General features: G+C 36.8%; 1 protein-coding gene across 4 annotated transcripts in view; it reads left to right on the plus strand.

The window, feature by feature from the left end:
- LOC116847574 (unconventional myosin-XVIIIa-like) overlaps nt 1–19,507 on the plus strand; it is a 79,250-nt gene that overhangs the window by 35,228 nt on the left and 24,515 nt on the right. For 3 of the 4 annotated variants that reach the window (XM_032822688.1, XM_032822689.1, XM_032822690.1), the window contains 9 exons: nt 245–445; nt 1,143–1,295; nt 1,387–1,970; nt 2,268–2,450; nt 2,648–2,910; nt 3,290–3,452; nt 3,538–3,712; nt 4,211–4,369; nt 4,576–4,791. In XM_032822688.1, the coding sequence (XP_032678579.1) occupies nt 245–445; nt 1,143–1,295; nt 1,387–1,970; nt 2,268–2,450; nt 2,648–2,910; nt 3,290–3,452; nt 3,538–3,712; nt 4,211–4,369; nt 4,576–4,791 (2,097 nt within the window). Of the gene's footprint in view, nt 1–244; nt 446–1,142; nt 1,296–1,386; nt 1,971–2,267; nt 2,451–2,647; nt 2,911–3,289; nt 3,453–3,537; nt 3,713–3,956; nt 4,122–4,210; nt 4,370–4,575; nt 4,792–19,507 lie in introns of those variants that run through there. The other variant, XM_032822696.1, reaches the window with a different exon arrangement.

Here is a 19,507-nt window from a genome sequence, read left to right on the forward strand (position 1 = left end):
ATATATATATATATATATATATATATATATATATATAGATATATATATATATATATATAAATATATTTATATAAATATATATATATATAAATATATATATATATAAATATTTATATATATAATATTATATATATAATATTATATATATATAAATATATAAAAAATTATATACATATATATGTGTGTGTGTGTGTGTGTGTGTTTGTGTGTGCTGAAATTGAGATTATTTTACTCTTTCTTTTAGGTCGCGCACATGTTCCGTGGCTGCAAGAGCGAAGATATGCCGCCGCATATTTATGCCATAGCGCAGTCAGCTTACAGAGGAATGTTGGCGACACGCAGGGATCATTCCCTGGTTTTCCTCGGGCGTAGCGGAGCTGGAAAAACTACGAACTTCAAACACGCTCTTCATTATCTCGTGTTAGCTGCTGGCACCGTCAACAAGGTGGGCCGAAACATACTATGACGCTTCGATATATTTATACACAGGGTAATTGGAAACAATCGCATTCGGTTAATATTATCGTATTTTTAAGCGAATTTTACGACTATTTTTCTTACAAAATATTATCCGAGACTTAGTTGCTGAACTATAAAGATAAATAGTTAGCCTCTCACAGGCCAGATACGGAAAATATCGATTGCGTTCGCAATACGAACTTATCGTTATGCTTTATACGATTAATGCTTTGTTCTTTTTGTGCTTATTTTTAAAATTTTTTGTACATATAAAGTTTATATTGCACTTAGAACAAGTTCGCGTGCGCGAACGCAATCGACTATTCCTCCTTACACGTTATAATCATATTCAACTAAGTTGCAATAATTTATTTACTATTGTGCACAATCATATTGTCGTTGAAAGTTTTCAAGCTAAGATGTATGAACATTGTCACATGTGTATTGCCCAATATCTGACGGTGATTTATGCTGACCTTATCTACTTTCCGTATCTGGCCCGTGAGAGACTAACTATTTATCTTTATAGCTCAGCAACTAAGCCTCGGATAACATTTTGCAAGAGGAAATATAGTCTTAGAATTCGCTCAAAAATACGATAATATTAATCAAATGCGATTGTTTCCGATCACCCTATATATTTTTCCGTATAGATTGCTTGAATGTAACATTCCTTCTTGCAGATTCTGACTATCGAAAAGCTAAACGCGCTCTTTACTGTCCTCGAGGCCTTTGGAAACAGCAGAACGCATATGAATTCGAATGCGACGCGTTTCACTCAGCTCTTCAGCCTCGACTTTGATCAGTCAGGTCAAATTGCATCGGCCTCTTTGCAAGTGAGAGAAGAAAGAATATATTTTTATCCATCTACTCGTGTTTTGTAATTTACACAACGAATGATAATGTCGTTCTTCCTCTTTTCTCAAGGTACTGCTCCTGGAGAAGTCGCGAATAGGACGACGAGCGAATGCGGACCCGACCTTTCACGCCGTTTACCGTCTGTTGGCTGGCGCGGAGGGTGCTCTGCGGAAAGAGTTACATCTCACGAATCTAGTCGCTGAAAACAATCCCTTCGTGACTCCCTTGCAGAAGCACGAGGATAAGCAACGGGCCATGGTAGAATTCAATCGGATCGTCGCGGCGTTTAGGATACTCGGTGTCTCCGAGGCCGACGAGAAAGTCATTTGGCTAGTGTTGGCCGGTATTTATCACTTGAGTTGTGCCGGCGCCGTAAAAGCCGGCACCAGCTCTCAGAGCAGATGGCAGTTCGCGAGGGTGGAGTGCGCAGAGAAAGCCGCTAACTTGCTGGGTACCAGCGTTGAGGAGCTGAGCAGAGTGGTGTTCTCCACTAACGGAGGCGGTGCTGGAACACCGAGCACTCCGAGACCAGCTTTGCGAACGCCCAGCCCGACCGAGCAGGGCAAGGACGTCACGGGTCTCGATGCCCTGGAGGGTCTTCTGGTTGGACTCTACTCAGAAGTCTTCCATTGCGTCGCGGCTCTTATCAACAAGTAAATAAATCGGCAGATTAATCACGCTCGTTGTCAACGGTTTCTCGTATATTTTTATTTCTCAAAAATCGATTCACCACTTCAGTCCTAATTGCTGTTTATTTCTCGAATGACTCGAGTAACATGGGAAAGTAATAAAAAATAGATAAATTTTCTTGCGATATTTACTCTTAGAACTAATGAGTAGTTAACGATATGAGATAATGAATAAATTTGGTAAAACTGTTAGCTCCTTTCAGTTCATACTTATACTGTCAAAGTGTCTCATTGTACAGTAATGCACTTATTACTTTTTAGATCCATATCATCCGCTGTACATACAGTCTCATCACTGCTGCTGTGTGATTCACCAGGTTTTCAAAACCCTGCCTCGTGCGGTCGGCAAACAGGTGCATCCTTCGAAGATCTTTGTCACAATTATCTGCAGGAACGCCTGCAGTTACTGTTTCACCACACTACCTTAGTAGCCCCAAAAGATAGGTATGAAATATAAATATTAATAATTTAAAATTTTCTGATTTGTTGCTCTACGTATCATAAGTATCATTGCTTAAATCATTTAGATTGATAAAAAATTTTTTTAAATTCTTTAAAAATGTAATATGTACGATAAATTTGTATAATTTACGTTACTGCGTAAAGTAACCATGGATATTCAACTCGTAAAAATTTATCAGATATGTCCAAGAAGGCATCGATGTGGATTACGAGGATGATTACGACGAAGATGGTATTGGGTCGCCTCAGGGTTTAGTTTCTCTTCTGGATCGTGGAAGCTCGCAAAGCGCGACAATGTTACGAACTAGTCAAAGCGATCTTAGCGGTGGTAGACAAATGGAACGGAAAGGATTACTCTGGCTCTTAGACGAAGAAACTGTGTGTCCTGGAGGTAGTGACGAAACTTTCTTGGATCGTTTATTCTCTCATTACGGAGATCGAGGTAAGAAATTAATTTTTTAATAACGAGACAATTTATTAACTTTTCGAGCGCATTATGTTGCAAATTTGCACTATCAATTTCTTCAAAAAAAAAAAAAGGTATTTTTTTCGAAACGAAGTCAAATGTGAAGCAATTTTTTTATTACTTTCTTATCGGCTCTTGTATCATTATCATCAAATTTGTGGTCTTCTTTTCCTATAATATAAAAGTACAAAATTTAAATTGATTAATTCAGAGCCAAGTTATAAGTCGACAAAAATTGTTGATGCAAACTTATATGTCCTTGATATCTTTCGCTAGATGTACGCCCAATGGGTTAATCGTGAACTCCATTAATGGAAATATACCGAAACAAAGACGCGATATGTCTGTGTTGTAGACCATCAAATGCTTCTGCGAAAGGCGCCAGGTAATAATCAGTTCGTTTTGCAACATTTATTGGGCACGAATCCTGTGCTTTACACCGCGACTGGTTGGTTGAAAGCCACGCGCGAGAATCCTGTCGCCAAAAGTGCCATCACGATATTACAAGAAAGCACGAGGTAACATACATTTTTGCGAACTGTGCGATACACTGATCATAAAATTAGTTGCTTCAATATCTTTTCCATTACAACGCTCTTTCAGAGAATATGTGAGTATGTTGTTCGTAAGTGCTCGAGGTGCTGGCGTTTCTGGTGCTCTATGCAGTTCTATGCCAGGACTCGAAGGTTCGCAGTCGTTGAGACGAGCCTCGAGCATACGAAGGACATTCACGGCCGTAAAGAGGAAGAACATCTGCTTGCAAGTGAAATTCACTGTTGTGAGTATCGATCTTGTTCGCGCTTACTTCATTTTTACTCCATACAGCCTCTCAGCTCTTTCAACATCTCGAATTCTTCTTATCGACGCGTCAGCTCAATTTTTTCCTGTTTGAACCGTCGCGAATATCGTAGTATCTACGGACATCCGGTCGCAGCATCCACGGTCTATTTTTGTCGGTACACGTCACTGGTCATCGGTGTCAAAGATCGAACTATTATCGCGAATTTCATAAGTGTTGAACTGCTCATTGGTCATACGAGCGTACAGTTAGCTCGAGGCGGACCGACCTCCGCCCCACAAGATGCGAGATACGTATCGCCACGCTGAAAATGTACAGTGAAATATGCGTAATGGTGTTTTGGTGTCACTTTCTGCTGTTGTGTTTCCTTCTTCTCGATCTCTGTCGAGTATGGACAATACCGCGATTCTTCGTTTATCTCGACGCATATAATCTCGATATCGAGTGGAATAAAGCACGAATGTTAATCGTTTTCAGGATGGCCTCATAGAAACACTACGAAGAACTCGGGTGAAGTTTGTCCACTGCCTTCTGCCGCAACACAATGCCGGTTGTACTGACAATAAGAGCCTCCTCTCCGTGAAATCGAATCAAAGTGAGGATAGCGTCATTAACGTCCCTCTTCTGCGATCGCAGGTAAAATTTCGACTCCTCGAATATGTAAAAACTAGAATGAAACGTCAATTCTATACCACTGACGGTATTTTTAAAATGCACTCATGGAATTTTTCACAAAGTTTTATCGTTGATCTCCTTGATATTCGACTCTTTTCTGTTTTTGTCTTTAATAGACTTTTAATAGAGATTTTATACCGAATTTTTACACATACTCTCCCATATAGATCCGCGGAAGCCAAATAATAGACGCGGTGCGGCTACACAAAGTTGGATTCCCGAAGCACATGGCCCTGGGTGAATTCAGACGTCGATTTGGATTGCTATCGAGCGACGTGAACGCTCGTCCCGGAAGTCCTGTGACTGACGAGCGCCGCGCCGTCGAAGACATGTTACTCACAGTCGACGTGGACCCCGCATCCTACCGAGTCGGCCAAAGTCAGGTGAGTAAATGTCTTTTTCAAAAGTGTTCGCGTGCCGTTTTGTCGATCGAAATCAGCGATACAACGTAGAGAACATATAGTTGTGCTATTAGCAGTAGTGAAAACGTCATTAATCACTTTATAAAACCACAACATAATACTTGTTGCGAGAAAGTTAGCATATTGAAATTTATCAAGAGACGAAGTATCTCGCGAGATTTCTTGCGTCGAATATACCGAGTATCCGGGAACATAGTGTAAAAGCACGATAGAGCAGTTTGTTATTTCTCAAGGAAGAATTTTTCGATGGAGCAAGGGTCAACGGAGATTAATATACAAGGTGTCCAGTAACTCACAGAGGAGCCGCGATGTACTGGTATATTAAGCCAAAGAGAATACAAAATTCTTTTACCATTTCGCGAACAACTAAAATTTTGAGTTATTAATCAAAGAAGATTCGTGAATGATCACGCGCCATACGATAGATGAGCTGTAATGGCGACGTTTATCGCTGTATACTTGTATATTAAATGAGATTGAATAAAAAAAGTTCTCTACCATTTTTCAAATGACTATATAAACGTTTAGTTATTAATTCAAGAAGATTAGTGCATTATTGTCATTTGAAAAATCGTAGAGGATTTTTTTGTTCAATTTGACTTAATATACAAGCATACAACGGTAAATATCGTCATTATAGCTCATCTACCGTATGGCGCGTGATCATTTACGCATCTTCTTTGATTAATAACTCAAAACTTTACGTAGTTGTTCGCAAGAAGAATTTTTTGTTCTGTTTGACCTAATCTACTTGTACATCGGGGCTCCTTCGTGGGTTACCGGACAACCTGTATAATATTTATTAAATACTTCCGTCGAAAGTGTCTCTCTAGCACAGCATAAATGTTTAAAATATATCATTGGGATATTCTAAAGATATCGCAACATCTCTAGGATATTCCCATGATGTATTTTGAACATTCCCGCTATGTAGGTCCCTGTAATGAAGAATATAATGTTAACAAGCTAATACCCGAGGGTTGTTAGAAAGCCGCGCATATATGCGCATCTCATAGTTTTATCATTTTATTATTCACGAGATCGTGACTTCCCGCGATTTTTCTCCGAAAATATGTATATAATATACGCTTTCTAATAGAATTCTTGCTGCCCCCGAGGGAGCGCGTAAAAGTTTTACTTACAAAGTACGAATAATTATTCAACCGCGAATTTTTTTATAACCTCGCCCGCAGTATGCTGTTTTATGTGCGCAAAGTTCGCGGAGAAGCGCTTCCGTCCAGCAGCGCGACGTGTCAACGCACTTTCGCTCTGGCCGGCTAAGAAGTCGTTAATGGAATTCAGAGGAGAAAATAACGACCTCACATCTACGGACGTTCTGCAAATCATTGCGGTTGACGTTTCCGCGAGTCGATAATTGTCCTCGTCACGAGGACGATAGAACATCGGCGCTCACAGCGACCCTGCCACATTCGTTCTTCAAGGCGTGACTAGACAAACATTCAGACGTAAACTCTTGTGAGAATATAACTGTGTACAAAATTCCTCGTTATCGAGAACGCTCGTTTTCAAACAACGTAATATAACTCAGTGAATTGTCAAAAAATCCCATCTCCAATCTCGGAAAATTCATTTCTCCGTTTCGATTTTAATTCCAGAATTTCCGTTTCTAATGGAATTTCTGGAATTTCTAACGTGTCCCTTACGAACAGAAGGACATTTCCGGGATTTTTTCTGGAGATATATCTGGGAGATCTTGAACGATACAAAGCACAAAGATATTTTGCTTGGCGTCGATTAGATTGCAGTGACGTTGGAAGGGGGTTATACTTGTTTACCATCAGGTGAAAAACAGGAAGAGAGGAAGCGGACTCGCGAAGTGGGGGTCAACGGGGTCACACGCGTATTAGTCTTTCGGTAGTTTCGCCCGCGGAAACGTACGCTTTCCAAAGCTCAAGGCGCACCGGCAGATCGTATTCTCTCTCGCACAGGTGCTGCGTCTCTGAATACAAACTCTTATACACGCGCGGAATACTAACTTCTGCACGCACACATATCCGTCGTAACTGATACGATTTCTCCCGTACCTGCATCACGAATATGTATCGGGAACAAAATCAAAAGTAGTGTGCTTCTTTCTCTGACTGAGAAGTACTTCTCACGTTAAAGAAAAAATGTCAAACAATGTAAACGTTCTAATTCGGCTCGTGAGAATTACGTGTCTGAGATTTTAAAGAATTATTTGCTTGCTAGTCACAACTGTATGTGCATTTTACTATCATAGTTTTATCATAAATCATGTATTTTACTATATTTTAATTGTAAAGAAGAAAAGAAATTAAATGAGATATAAAAACAGATCAAAACAAATAACGTGGGAACTTAATTGTTCTAATACCAAATAATAAAAAGGTTTTTAAGTATTTAACCCTACAGACTCGACGGTTTCTTCGGCGATTATCTTTAAACTAAAACTTTTTCATTTATATCAAAGAATAGATTGATAAGAAATATGAGACACTCGTCGTACTACTTATGGGGTCGAATTGTAAGAATTAAAGAAGCGTCACAGAACATTACTTTGCTGTCACAAATTCACCTTATTAAGCTTTTTCGTCACAAAAATTTTATAACATTTTTACAGAGAATCATCCTATGTGTGTGTGTGTGTGTGTGTGTCATTTATTATATTCTACTATATATATATATATATATATATATATATATATATATATATATATATATATATATATATCTTTCACTATTATAAGTTCCTTCTCCATATGCATGAAAGCTTATGAAATAAGCAGGGATATCAACAGAGGGAACAGCTCCGTACCGCACCTGTTGTATTCGTATATTTTTCGTGGTGAAGGGCCGTTTATGCGTTTCACCGACTGTACTTGGCACGCAAAACCAGCTTCGCCGGCGGAGCTTTCACTTTGCAACGTGCGTAGCTTGCAGCGCGGCAAGAAATGGCGCCGAAAGGCAGCCTTTATGCAAATTTCCACGCGTGGATTAAACGATGTATACGGCAAACCCAGTTGGCACGCGATTCGCGCTACCTCCCGTCTGAGAGAGTAAAGTTGGTCGGGATTTCTTTTGCCGTTCGTGACTGAGTTCTCACCCGAACTCGTTGTTTCACCCACAAAACCCATGGCATTCTGATTCCGCGGTGCCGCGTCGTATCGATGCATTATTCATGAGGACGCATTGTGGAGAAGAAAAAAAGCTATCATCGTAGAAGTAACTTTTATTTCAGGACAAAAAGCAAGACGTGCCTTACTATACAAAACACCCCAGATTTTTTCGCCGCCAGCTCTGCGATGTATTCAGAGCCGGCTTTCGCAGGGGAATTTAACGAGCAGTCGTGAGTCTTCCCGACGTCGCCATTTTTTTTTTTTTTTTTTTACTAAAGCGCACCTTTCATATTTCACATTGATACCATTACGACGATATAAATGTTATTTAATACGAGAGCCACGTCACACATAGTGACTTGCGATATTATTTTAAGAAGGTGGTATTCGCGTGGCATGACCGTCGCCGCGCGCGAAGCACAGCCACAAAGCGAAACTTAAAACTGATTCTGCATCTTGTACGAGGCAATCAACCGTTAACTCCGTTTATTCGCGGACAACGAAGTCTCGGCGTGCGCGCGCGCGCGCGCGCGCTATAAGTTATGCATCGGTCGTTTACCTCGGCCAGAGATAAACCATACGCGGCATAAACCCGCCGCGAGACTCTCTATGACGTATATCTACGCGTACGTTACATAAATACGATCGTCCGTCCGTCGAGTCTCCGAGATTGTTTACGACAATGAAGAGATATAAATCGGATTGTCGCATTAGCGGGATTCAAATTAGGAACCTATTCATACGAGGCCGCGAAACTTCGAGTGTATATATCCGATACGTATCTCTTCTGGATTATAATCCCGCGTGTACAAGGGAAATTACTCTCCTCCGACTATTTATCGCCGTTTATGGCATAAATAAATATGCATGGATGTGTGCGCTGAACAGACAGGCGCACGTACACGCACAGACACTCCGACACGGAGCAAATCCGTAATCGTCGAGGAGGATTCGCTGCCGCGAGAATTCAGGGAGGAACGCTTAACATCGACGTCGCTCTAAAATACACGTCCTTGCGATTAAGAGCGCAATAGCGCGGGCCATAATTATTGAAACTTATGCAGGAAACCGTCGGTGGATTACGCATGTTATCGCGTACACACGCCGATTTCGGTTCGTTGACTTTTGCACGACTCAGTTTCTCTTCCAGTCCGCATTCCCCGTGCCCCTCCTTTACCTTTTACCTTTACCTTGGCCTTGCTTGGTGCCTCGTTTCACCTCCGCCGCCGCACGAAATCCGCCCGTTCGTCCTAAAGGTGCAGGGAGTGCAAAGTGCCTTCCACCTGTTCTCCGTGATCTGTTAGAAAACACGATGCACTCGAGAAAAAGTGGCTGTACAAAAGTGATAAGCACAAATTCACTTTAAATCCGTACAATCGTGTTGTGAAAAAATAATTTCTAAAAAAGTTCATTTTCACCATTCTTAGGCTTTCGAATTTTAAAATTCGAGGAATTCACACATCTCTCTTTTCTTAAACAGTATAAAATGCTGGATCGTATATATTTCACGAGAGAGTTAATTTGGTCGGAATCAATAATTTATTCGCCCATAATGATAGCTATAACGACGGGATGATATAATCTAGTGATAATTGTATAAGCGTGTTTCTCCAGCAGAATGTAAATTCCAAGCAGTCTATTAAATTGCTAATCTATCTAGAAGAAATCGAAATTATCGAGCCCACACGAGCTTGGTATGCTGGTTTAATTGAAGTAAAGTAACGGATAGAATCGCGCAAGGTGTGCCAGAAAACGAGCGCATAATTTCTAGATAAATCGGAGTCCCTTCACGAAGCAACTCTTCCTGGTCATCATGATAATGGAAAATGCCGATTTTCTTTTTTTTTCTCAAACACGACTAACGTAGATCGACCCAGCAACCTTTATCTCCCGTGGCTAAGTTTCACACTACTACTCCTGTCTTTGAATCTGCTTTCTACCAATGTGAAGGGTCATTGCATCGTTTCATACGCATGTGTACGCGTTCAGAGGCGCTTCCTGATTCCGCAGAAGCTTAATCGAAACAGCTGCAAACTATCGACATCATGCTAAGTCGCATATTGCTGCTGGACAAGGTGCCGTAATGTCCGATTTACGATAGCCGATGTTCAACGAATGATTTACATAGTCTGTTTCGTAAGACCGACCTCGTGAATATTTTTAGCATCAATCAAAGTGTTCGACTGCTACGAAAATTCTACCGCTTTTATCACTACATAAGAACGTGAAATTTCACTTTCACGAAACTTGGTCATTTCTCTGGCGCTTACACAAATGTCAACGCATGGAACTGAATAGGAACCGAATGAGAATTCGGATATGAAATGCTGTCTCTGTTACCACAAGCAAAACTACTTGTCTGAACATTCAGCTGTGTTAAAACTTGATTGCAATAACAACTGTAGAACAATTCCTGGAGAAAACTCCTACGAGAATCTTTCTGTTTCTATAACCGAGTTTTTTTTCATCTGGTCCATATTCTTACCAGGCAACGGATAATTCAGTGACTGATAGATTTGCTTTTTCCATGATAGGACAAATTTCTTGTAATTTTTCTTGTAAAAAAATTCTGGTAAAGACATGTGACAGTTCGAGAATGCTGCACCATGAAGACTACACACAGAAAAATACATAAGATAAAAGTACTAATGTCTAAGCATCAATAACAGTAGACATTCCTACCTCTGGACGTTTTTATTGTTTTGGCCTTTAAATATGAATATTTAAACTTTCGACTTATAAATGTTAAAACAAAAATATCCACAGTTAAGTGCTAATGCCCAAGCATTAATACCTTTATTCTACTACATTCAAGTAAATGTTACATATTTCAAGTATTTCATAAGTTTATATATCCGTAAATCTATCATAAGTTTATCATGAGCATATAATAAAAACATTTTGTGTTTGTGTTAAAACTGATTAAACTTGTTAATATTTTTCTGTTAAATTTTCAACATATCCGTGTGTTAATTTAATATATTGTATTACCCAAATATTTTTTGCTAAATTGATATTCTAAAACACATATATAAATATTAAAATCATATATTTTATATTTCAGTATAAATTAACATATCATAGATGTCAATTTTATTGAAAAATTATGTTTACCTTACAATATATCTAATACAAAGTGCATCTATAATCAGAATAGAAGTGGTGTAGTAAGTAAAATAGATGACTCTTTTAAAAAGCAGAGTTTGCTAAGTTTGATCCCATTTATGGTGAGTAAATTTTCCAAATATGACATCAATTTTGAATCAAGTAGAGGGCATATAATTTAGAAAATTTCAAGTAAAATCATCGACTATATTGCAAAAATAACGCACAAAAAAATAAATAAATTAATAAAATATTTTTCTCAATATGAAAATAACATTTTTGTTGTGTCACATTTGACATTATAAATATATAAATTTTACATAAAATTTGCTTTAAAATAGTGCCGACGTTAGTGATTATATATTAATTTTTTATATAATATTTGTGTTATTTTATAGCATATTTGCATTGTGCTAAGTTAACACAAAAATTTGAGTGAATCGTTTTGAACATGTGTTAAATTTAACACAATATTTTTTACTGTGCATAAAATTGATTCAAAACGCATTCTGAATCCTAGTAAGTTTAATATTTTAATCAAGAATATATAAATTAAAGCAAAAATTTAATTTATTTACTACATACAGCCAAATTAACTTTTTATAATATTCTTATGTATTTTTAAAAAAATACATTTTTCTTTCGAGCACATAATAATGAGCTTTTCTCAAATTTATAATGAGTATATTTTAAGACTGTTACCAAGAAAATATTCTTTGTTGAGGAGAACCATTACTTAAATGAAGGAAAGTAAGCTGAGTAATCGTTTTTTCTCGACAGTAGAATGGTATTTTTCTGTGTGTACCGTGTGTACGTTCCGCAATTTCGTGCGACCGCGAAAGTGTAAAGGAGACGAATATCTCCCGAAGGGAAAAAAGGTGCGCTTGTGACTTTCTCGTGGCCCACATACAAATTGCTGCACTGGTCCTTACTGGTTCGCCATGCCCGCCGATCCATTTGTAATTTTGTACTGCGAAGATATCAGCCTCCTTACATCTCGTTCGGCCTTTCATTTCTTCCCACCTAGGTGCACCTGCACGAGATGTAGGCTTACAAGGAGATCGCCACAATACATCTCCAACAAATTTCACGAAAATTCTTCGGCACGGATTCACCTTTTCACAAAAAAAAAAAAGAAGTTAAATGCCTTTTCTTCGCGTAAGATTTCAGATGAAGAAATAAAACTAGTTGATATATGCATCTCTTTTTTTTTCTCTAAAACGATTGGATACGAGAATTAAATTACGCACATTATGATATGAATGACGATAACGACACCATAACAGTATGTGTCAAGAGGTGGCATTTTCTTTCCTGGAACGGTACAATTACGAAGTGCAAATTACATGACGATCCAATAAATCTTCTGTCGCCTTCGAGGCTGTTTATGCGTTTACTCCTCACAGCATACAGGATGTCTGACGTAAGATATACAAAACCACGTGTAAAGGTAGAGTGCGTCAACTTGAGTACAACAAGCCCTGGCATTTTGCAAACAACGACGTAAAATTTCGAGATATTAATGAAAAAGGATTGACGCGCCACAACGCACGATGTTGTGGAACGGGCTTTACAGGATGTCTCTGACGCAAGGTATAGAATATCACGTGTGAAAGGCAGAGCATGTCAACCTGAGCACGAGGTGCCCTTTATTTAATTTTTTATCGGTAAAAACTCCATTAGAGAGAGAAAAGCGACGGTGTTTGTTATTGGTCATCCTCGGGAAGAAGATGGAAGAGTAGGGCAGGGTGAAGGGGAAAGGGGAAAGGTCTTGTCCAGCGCAGAGATATCCATCGGTCCGAAGGACAGTGGATCCGCCACGTCCTCGAATCTACCCCCTTCTTACATTCTATATCCTGGGGAGGATTCTCCCCGTCCTTCACCCTCTTCACCCACCAATAACTCCTACGAGGGTGAAGCGGCGAGAGAGAATGAGTAAGAGAGAGAGAAGATATGTGTGTATATGAGAGAGACTGAAAGAGCATTTTGCAAACACTATGTAAAATTTCAAGATATTAATGAAAAAAAAACTGACGGGCCAAAATACACATTATAGGGTAGGTCTATAAAATAATCGCAAGATCTCATAAAAAATGACTGATAGGCGATCTCTTAATATGAATGGATATCGTTGGCTCAAGTCGAAGTAAAGATACAAGCGGCGCGGAAACAATTGTTTCTCGGTGTATTACAAGCGTGTCGTGCGCATGTCGCTAAGAAACAGTTGCGTTTCAGCTATTTCCGATGAGATCTCGTGCAGAGTTCGTCCCATGCACGCTCTAGTTCGCCAATCTCCTTTTTTAATGTCTCCAGACACGTGTGGTTGTTTGCAAAATGCTAGGGATTCTCGTGCTCAACTTGACATGCTGTACCTTCATACACCTTTGGTTTTGTATGTTTTACGTTAGCCACCCTGTATATCTTCAGCCGCCGCCGAGACGCGCTTCATTTCCTTTCCGTCACTGCCCTCTGCCGACGCAATCGTCCGGCTTACGCGCGCCCGCGGCGTCGTCGCCATATATCGAAGAACTAGAATGACCGGGTTTTTCCGTATTTTTCCCCGGAGTTACGTGTATCTTGCCCGAGGAAACGGTAACCTCGCTTCCGTCCCGACATCCTCCTTTCTAACATCGCAGCCGATTCGTTTTCGCGCGTGGCGAGGAGTTTGCGGTGGTCCCGAGTTTCTTCACCTTGCAAATTAATACACATTTTCCGCGGAATGTCGTTGCGGTAAGTGCAACCTGCGCCAGTGTATTTAATTTTTAATGCCTCTTATTTGCCCTTCTCGCATGTAATTACGCGACAACATCAGTCAAGATTGCCTTGCAACCAGGATTCCCTGCGTTTCGCAGTTTCATCGTTTTTTATTTTTTCTTAATTCATGTCATTTCTATATCCTTTCTCTTTCATCGTGCACTTCTTTGTGATGTCTTTTTCCTTCGTGTGCTCGTCTTTTCTCATCGCTCATTAGTCGTTGATAAAATTGCTAAAATCTCGGCGCATTCATCAGTGAGAAAATCAGGATATACATTCTTACACGACTGTCGCCGACATATTTCCGGATATAACGTTACTCGAGTCGAACGCGTCTGCTCGAACGTACGTCATGACCACCGAAATATCAGGCGCTAACGTTTTCCACAGCGGAAATGTGACCGCTGATCGCGCGTGCCTCCGATTACTACGTGTCCCGCATTTTAAACGATTGGCTGTACTAATCGGTAAGAGGCGCCAAAAAAGAGCGTATCTTAACTCCATCAGAATATTAATTTTCCCAAGCAAGCATCGTCCATACAATTAATGATCTTTATAAGTATGTTTTTACGATATAACGATATTGAAGCGTGATTTTTACTCCAGTGAAGATTAAATGAGTTACACGGATCTGTCAGTTGAAAAACGAAATAGATTGAAAAGATTGTGTATAGAGGTAGAAAGATACGTAATCTGCGATTAATTTATAAGTAAGATTAAATAAATATAGCTTTGACATGTTTTATTTATGCGATCTAAGAAGTAAAATTTATACGAAAAGGAATGGGGTTCTAAAATGGAACTGTTGGACTGTAAAACATTCGTGAAGATAGAGCCATTATGCAAACAAGAGTCGCACGACTCTTACTAATCACGGACAAAAGAATTTATCACGCGTACGTAGTACGGGACACGTTAAATACTACACGGTAAAAGGCAGCGTGGTCAACGTACATACAAATCCCGACGTGCTCCAGAACACATTTTAACCAAACAATTAATTTGCACTAAGTAACGCTAAGTCGGTTAGAGGACTACTAATCGCGATATACCGATGGAGAAACGCGATTGCTCTTTTATCCAACAAACTTGCGTGCTAGGTCAGGTTCGCACGACAATCTCGGCAACTAGCCAGATTCAGATCGCGGAACCCGTATATCGCGGAACCCATTGCCTCCACCCACGAATGCAGAGAAGCAGCATTTGAATCTTACGTGTCATATATAATTTACAACACACATCACATTGTCAATTACCTAAATATATTTTTCAAGGAAAAAATACAAATTTTTCCGCGTGGACAAAGAGAAAAAATTTATATTTTAATATATTTTAAAACATCTATATATTATATATTTAATATTAATATATTAATATATTTATTATATTTAATATATATATATATATATATATATATATGTATATATATATATATATATATATATACATATATATATAAAGTTTGAAAACGCTTATCTCTAAGCGTTTGAAAACGCTTATCTCTTTCTCTCTCTAATTACATTATTAAAATAAAATTAAAGTATATGTATATATATATACTTTAATTTTATTTTAATAATGTAATTAGAGAGAGAAAAAGATAAGCGTTTTCAAAACTCTACAGTAAAGGAAATTAAGCCTCACACAACACACATATTTTAGACATTTTAATGTGGCACTCTGGGCAGTGTCGTCCTCATTTATTTACATTCTATAAAAGTGCTAATAAACATCTATAAAGAATAATAAATACATTTTTATGTCTGTAAAATAGGATTATGTACAGGAATGATCGCGTGTGTTCTTACATATTCTCACTTAAATATTCCATTTTACAGCAAATATAAAAAGAATCACGATGGAAACGTGAGTTTATATAAAAACTTGTAATTTTTCTGAAAATAGGTTTAAAAAATTAACACTTTAGAATTTTTTGTCAATATTTAAACCTTTACGAAAAAAATATTACATATTCAATTCGTCCAGAAGTGTAATTATTTGGTTACACGAAAATATATAATTTTTTCAGTCAAGAGACGAATAAAATCGTAATCGTAAATATTTTCAAATTTTTCAGTATTGATCTATTATATTATAGCGCGGATTTGAGTAAAAGTCCAAAAACTTGACCCACGTATAATGAACTGAAAATAGATAAGCTATTTGCATAAAACTTTTCTGTCATATTATCTTCATGATATAAATGGCCGAAATTCTAACAAAAAATCATCTTTATTCTACATCTTCACACATTAATTTGAGATAAAAAACGATATAACAAATTTACTTTTCTGTTATATGACAAACTCATTGAAATGGTTCACCTATATTTAACTTTATATTCCTATTATAACTTTTTTTCCAGCGCGTGTAAAAAATATTCATTCCATTAATTTGCGAATTATTTAAAATTAAAAATCAGACCCTATCGAAAATGATTTCAGTGTACCAAATCGGGGTTAAAGTTTATATCGATATGAGCTTCTTTCCTTATCTTAAAATCACTTTTGTAATTTCGCTGGTTCTCAAGATTAAGGGTAATTTTCGTGAAACTCTGATTGATCGACGATATAAAATTATTATAAATCGCATAAATTACCTGCTTCGTTTTTCTAAAATAAATAAAAATGATTAATTTTGAAGTTATTATTGAACACACACACAACGAATTACAGAAGTGGAAATTGGAGCAAGCAATTCTGTCGATTATTTATCGATTAACTTAATCGAAGTTTGGTGAAAGTCACCCTACAAGTTGTCGTGTGTATATGTGTGTGTGTGTGTGTGTGTGTGCGCATTGAACACACAAATAAAACGATCAAAGACGGCATCGGAGCATCGAGTCACAGTGAGAATCCCGAAATGTGATAAAAAATCTAAAAAATAACAAAACGTATCGAAAAGTCATAATATCTAAATCTAAAGCGAAACAGTTTACATAACGCAATTTTATCAAAATGTGTTAGGAGCATATAATTTTCCTAAAAATATATTCATATTTCGGCAATATGATTTTTTCGAAAAATTATATAATTTACAATATTTCAATATAATTGTATTTTTTTTTAGTAAATTATCTTAGTATTTCGATTCGATATTATTACTTTTTCCAGTTCTCACAAGAATTTCAAGATTTTAATTTTTCGAGACAACACATGTTCACTAATAATAATTATGTTCCTCTAACTGCCGTAAAAATAAATAAAAGCAAACGATCTTTTTGGCATATAAAATTACAAATTATTTGATATAAAATAAGATATACATAAGTCTATTCGACGATTCAGAACAAATACGTTATCAAAACACGATATGTTATAAAAGATAATAACTAAGATAAATTTTTGTACAAGCAAACTAAGTTTTAATTTGTTATTATATAATAATATAATTATTTATTTATAGTTTATTCTACACACACACACACACACACACACACACAAGATGTCTAATACAATTCATAACGCATTTCTTGCGTGCAGATATTGTCTTATTAAAAGAAACATGAAAATTCCTCTACTATTTTGCAAACAAGCACGTAAAATTTTGAGTTTTTAATTAAAAAAACTGGCGAATGATCACGTGATACAGTAAATGATCTAACAACGCTATTCGTCGCGTGCTTGTAGACTAAAGATTAAATCAAATTGAATAAAAAAATTTTCTACTTTTTTGCAAATAATTACGTCAATTTTTAGTAATTAATTAAAGAAGATTGGTGTATGATTATGCGCAAATGTGCACAATTAGGTACATTTATGTTCACACATATAGCCCTGCTACAGAATATAATAAACCTTATAACTATGGTAATGAACATGCAAACACCAACCTTGTACTTTAATCCTTCCGCTATCAACGGAACATGTCCTGGGACATATGTGTTTTTCTGCCATTAATAATAACATTATTTAATTGAATAAACAGCTTTTTTCTATTTAGAACACGCCAGCTCTATTTATTATTGTTGGAACAAATATGCTTTTCCAGAAACCTCAGTTGACACTTCTATATTGATACATATACTTCTATATTGATACATATACTTCTATATTGATACATATACTTCTATATTGATACATATATTGATGATATTTGAACACTTACCTCCATAAGTTTGAGTTTTTCTATTGTTTTATTATTGTTATTTAAAAAAGTGACATTTGTTAACAAGCAACAGTTGTAATAGTGCCTTGCATTTATCTTAATATCCTCCTCTACAATATTATATAAAAAAAGTACATGGCGTCATTTAAAGAATTCGAGGTGACCTTGATTTCTTTATGAAAAAAATATTTTTTACCTTTTGTTATTGTAAGTTGTAGTCTGCGCGAAGCAATTAAAAATTCACCTTACATTTTCCTTAAACCGTCAGAAGTGTCTAAAAAATCGTGCGGACCGTTATATTAAACACCTTGTATGTGTCTGAATTATAATATGATATGACTAAATATATAATTTTGTATACTAGGTAGGCCTTAAAAGGTGAAATTCGAGAATTGTTGAAAAGTGACTTTTTACAGTTTTCCTAGATACATGTGGGAGTATATGAAGTTGGCACCCCACTTTTTGAAATTTATAATTTTGAAAGTTGTCCCAGATTGTTCTGACTTTGTACCACATTGTTCCAAAGTGATATTGCTTCATTCGAAACGGTTTTCGAATAAAACAAAAAAAATGATTTTTTGAGCTGGCACCCCACTTTTCGAAAATCGAACATTCTGATACCGCAATAGATTGTTCTAGTTGTTCCAAACATTGTTCCAAAAGGACAAATCCGTAAGTTGAATTATAAGTCCAAAAAATGAAAAAAATGTTTTTGACCTGGCACCCCATTTTTTGAAAATAAAGCATTCCGATACCGATATAGATTGTTCTAGTTGTTCCAAACATTGTTCCAAAAGCACAAATCAATAAGTTTAATTATAAGCCCGAAAAATTAAAAAAAAGTTTTTTGACAAACAGTCTATCGGACCAAGAGTAAACTTATACTATCTTTCTTGTTCCAACCGAGATCTTTTTGTTCTGAGTTGTTCTAGGCTTAAGAATTATAGTTCTAGAGTATGAGACTCATAAGATCATTCGTTCTCCGAAAATTCGTAAAAAAATCGATTTGACAGTACTCGACGTCAAGAGTAAACACATGCTTCCTTTCTTGTTCCAACCGAGATCTTTTTGTTCTGAGTTGTGCTAGGCTTAAGAATTATAGTTTTAGAGTATGAGACTCGTAGCGTCATCCGTTCTCCGAAAATTCGAAAAAAAATCGATTTGAGCACCCGACGTCAAGAGAAAACACATGTTTCCTTTCTTGTTCCAACTGAGATCTTTTTGTTCTGAGTTATACTAGGCTTAAACGACGAAGCAATTTCACTTTATTTTGTCATGACATTTTGTAATTATTTCCGCCAATTTTCCTATAATAAAGATTAATTTTTGTAAGAAATCATCTTTTTCTTGAATTTTTGTCACCTCAGAAATATATTTCAATCATCCTTATTTTCAATCATCCAAATAATTATACTTTTTTAAATCAATATATAGAACTTTTTTTTTTTAAGAAAATAGTTTCATCTAAAAAAAACCTGAAAATACTTTAAGTCCTGTAAATTTTTTTGTTAAACTCATCTAAAAAATCTGAAAAAATTCTGGGATACTCTAGAGAGATTATATTTTATGTTCCAATAGTTACTTTAGTCATTTATTAACAATTTTTTGCAATA

Source organism: Odontomachus brunneus, unplaced genomic scaffold (assembly GCF_010583005.1).
Source record: "Odontomachus brunneus isolate Ranch 3 - 2012 unplaced genomic scaffold, Obru_v1 Obru_scaffold_080, whole genome shotgun sequence".
NCBI classification, from domain to species: domain Eukaryota; kingdom Metazoa; phylum Arthropoda; class Insecta; order Hymenoptera; family Formicidae; genus Odontomachus; species Odontomachus brunneus.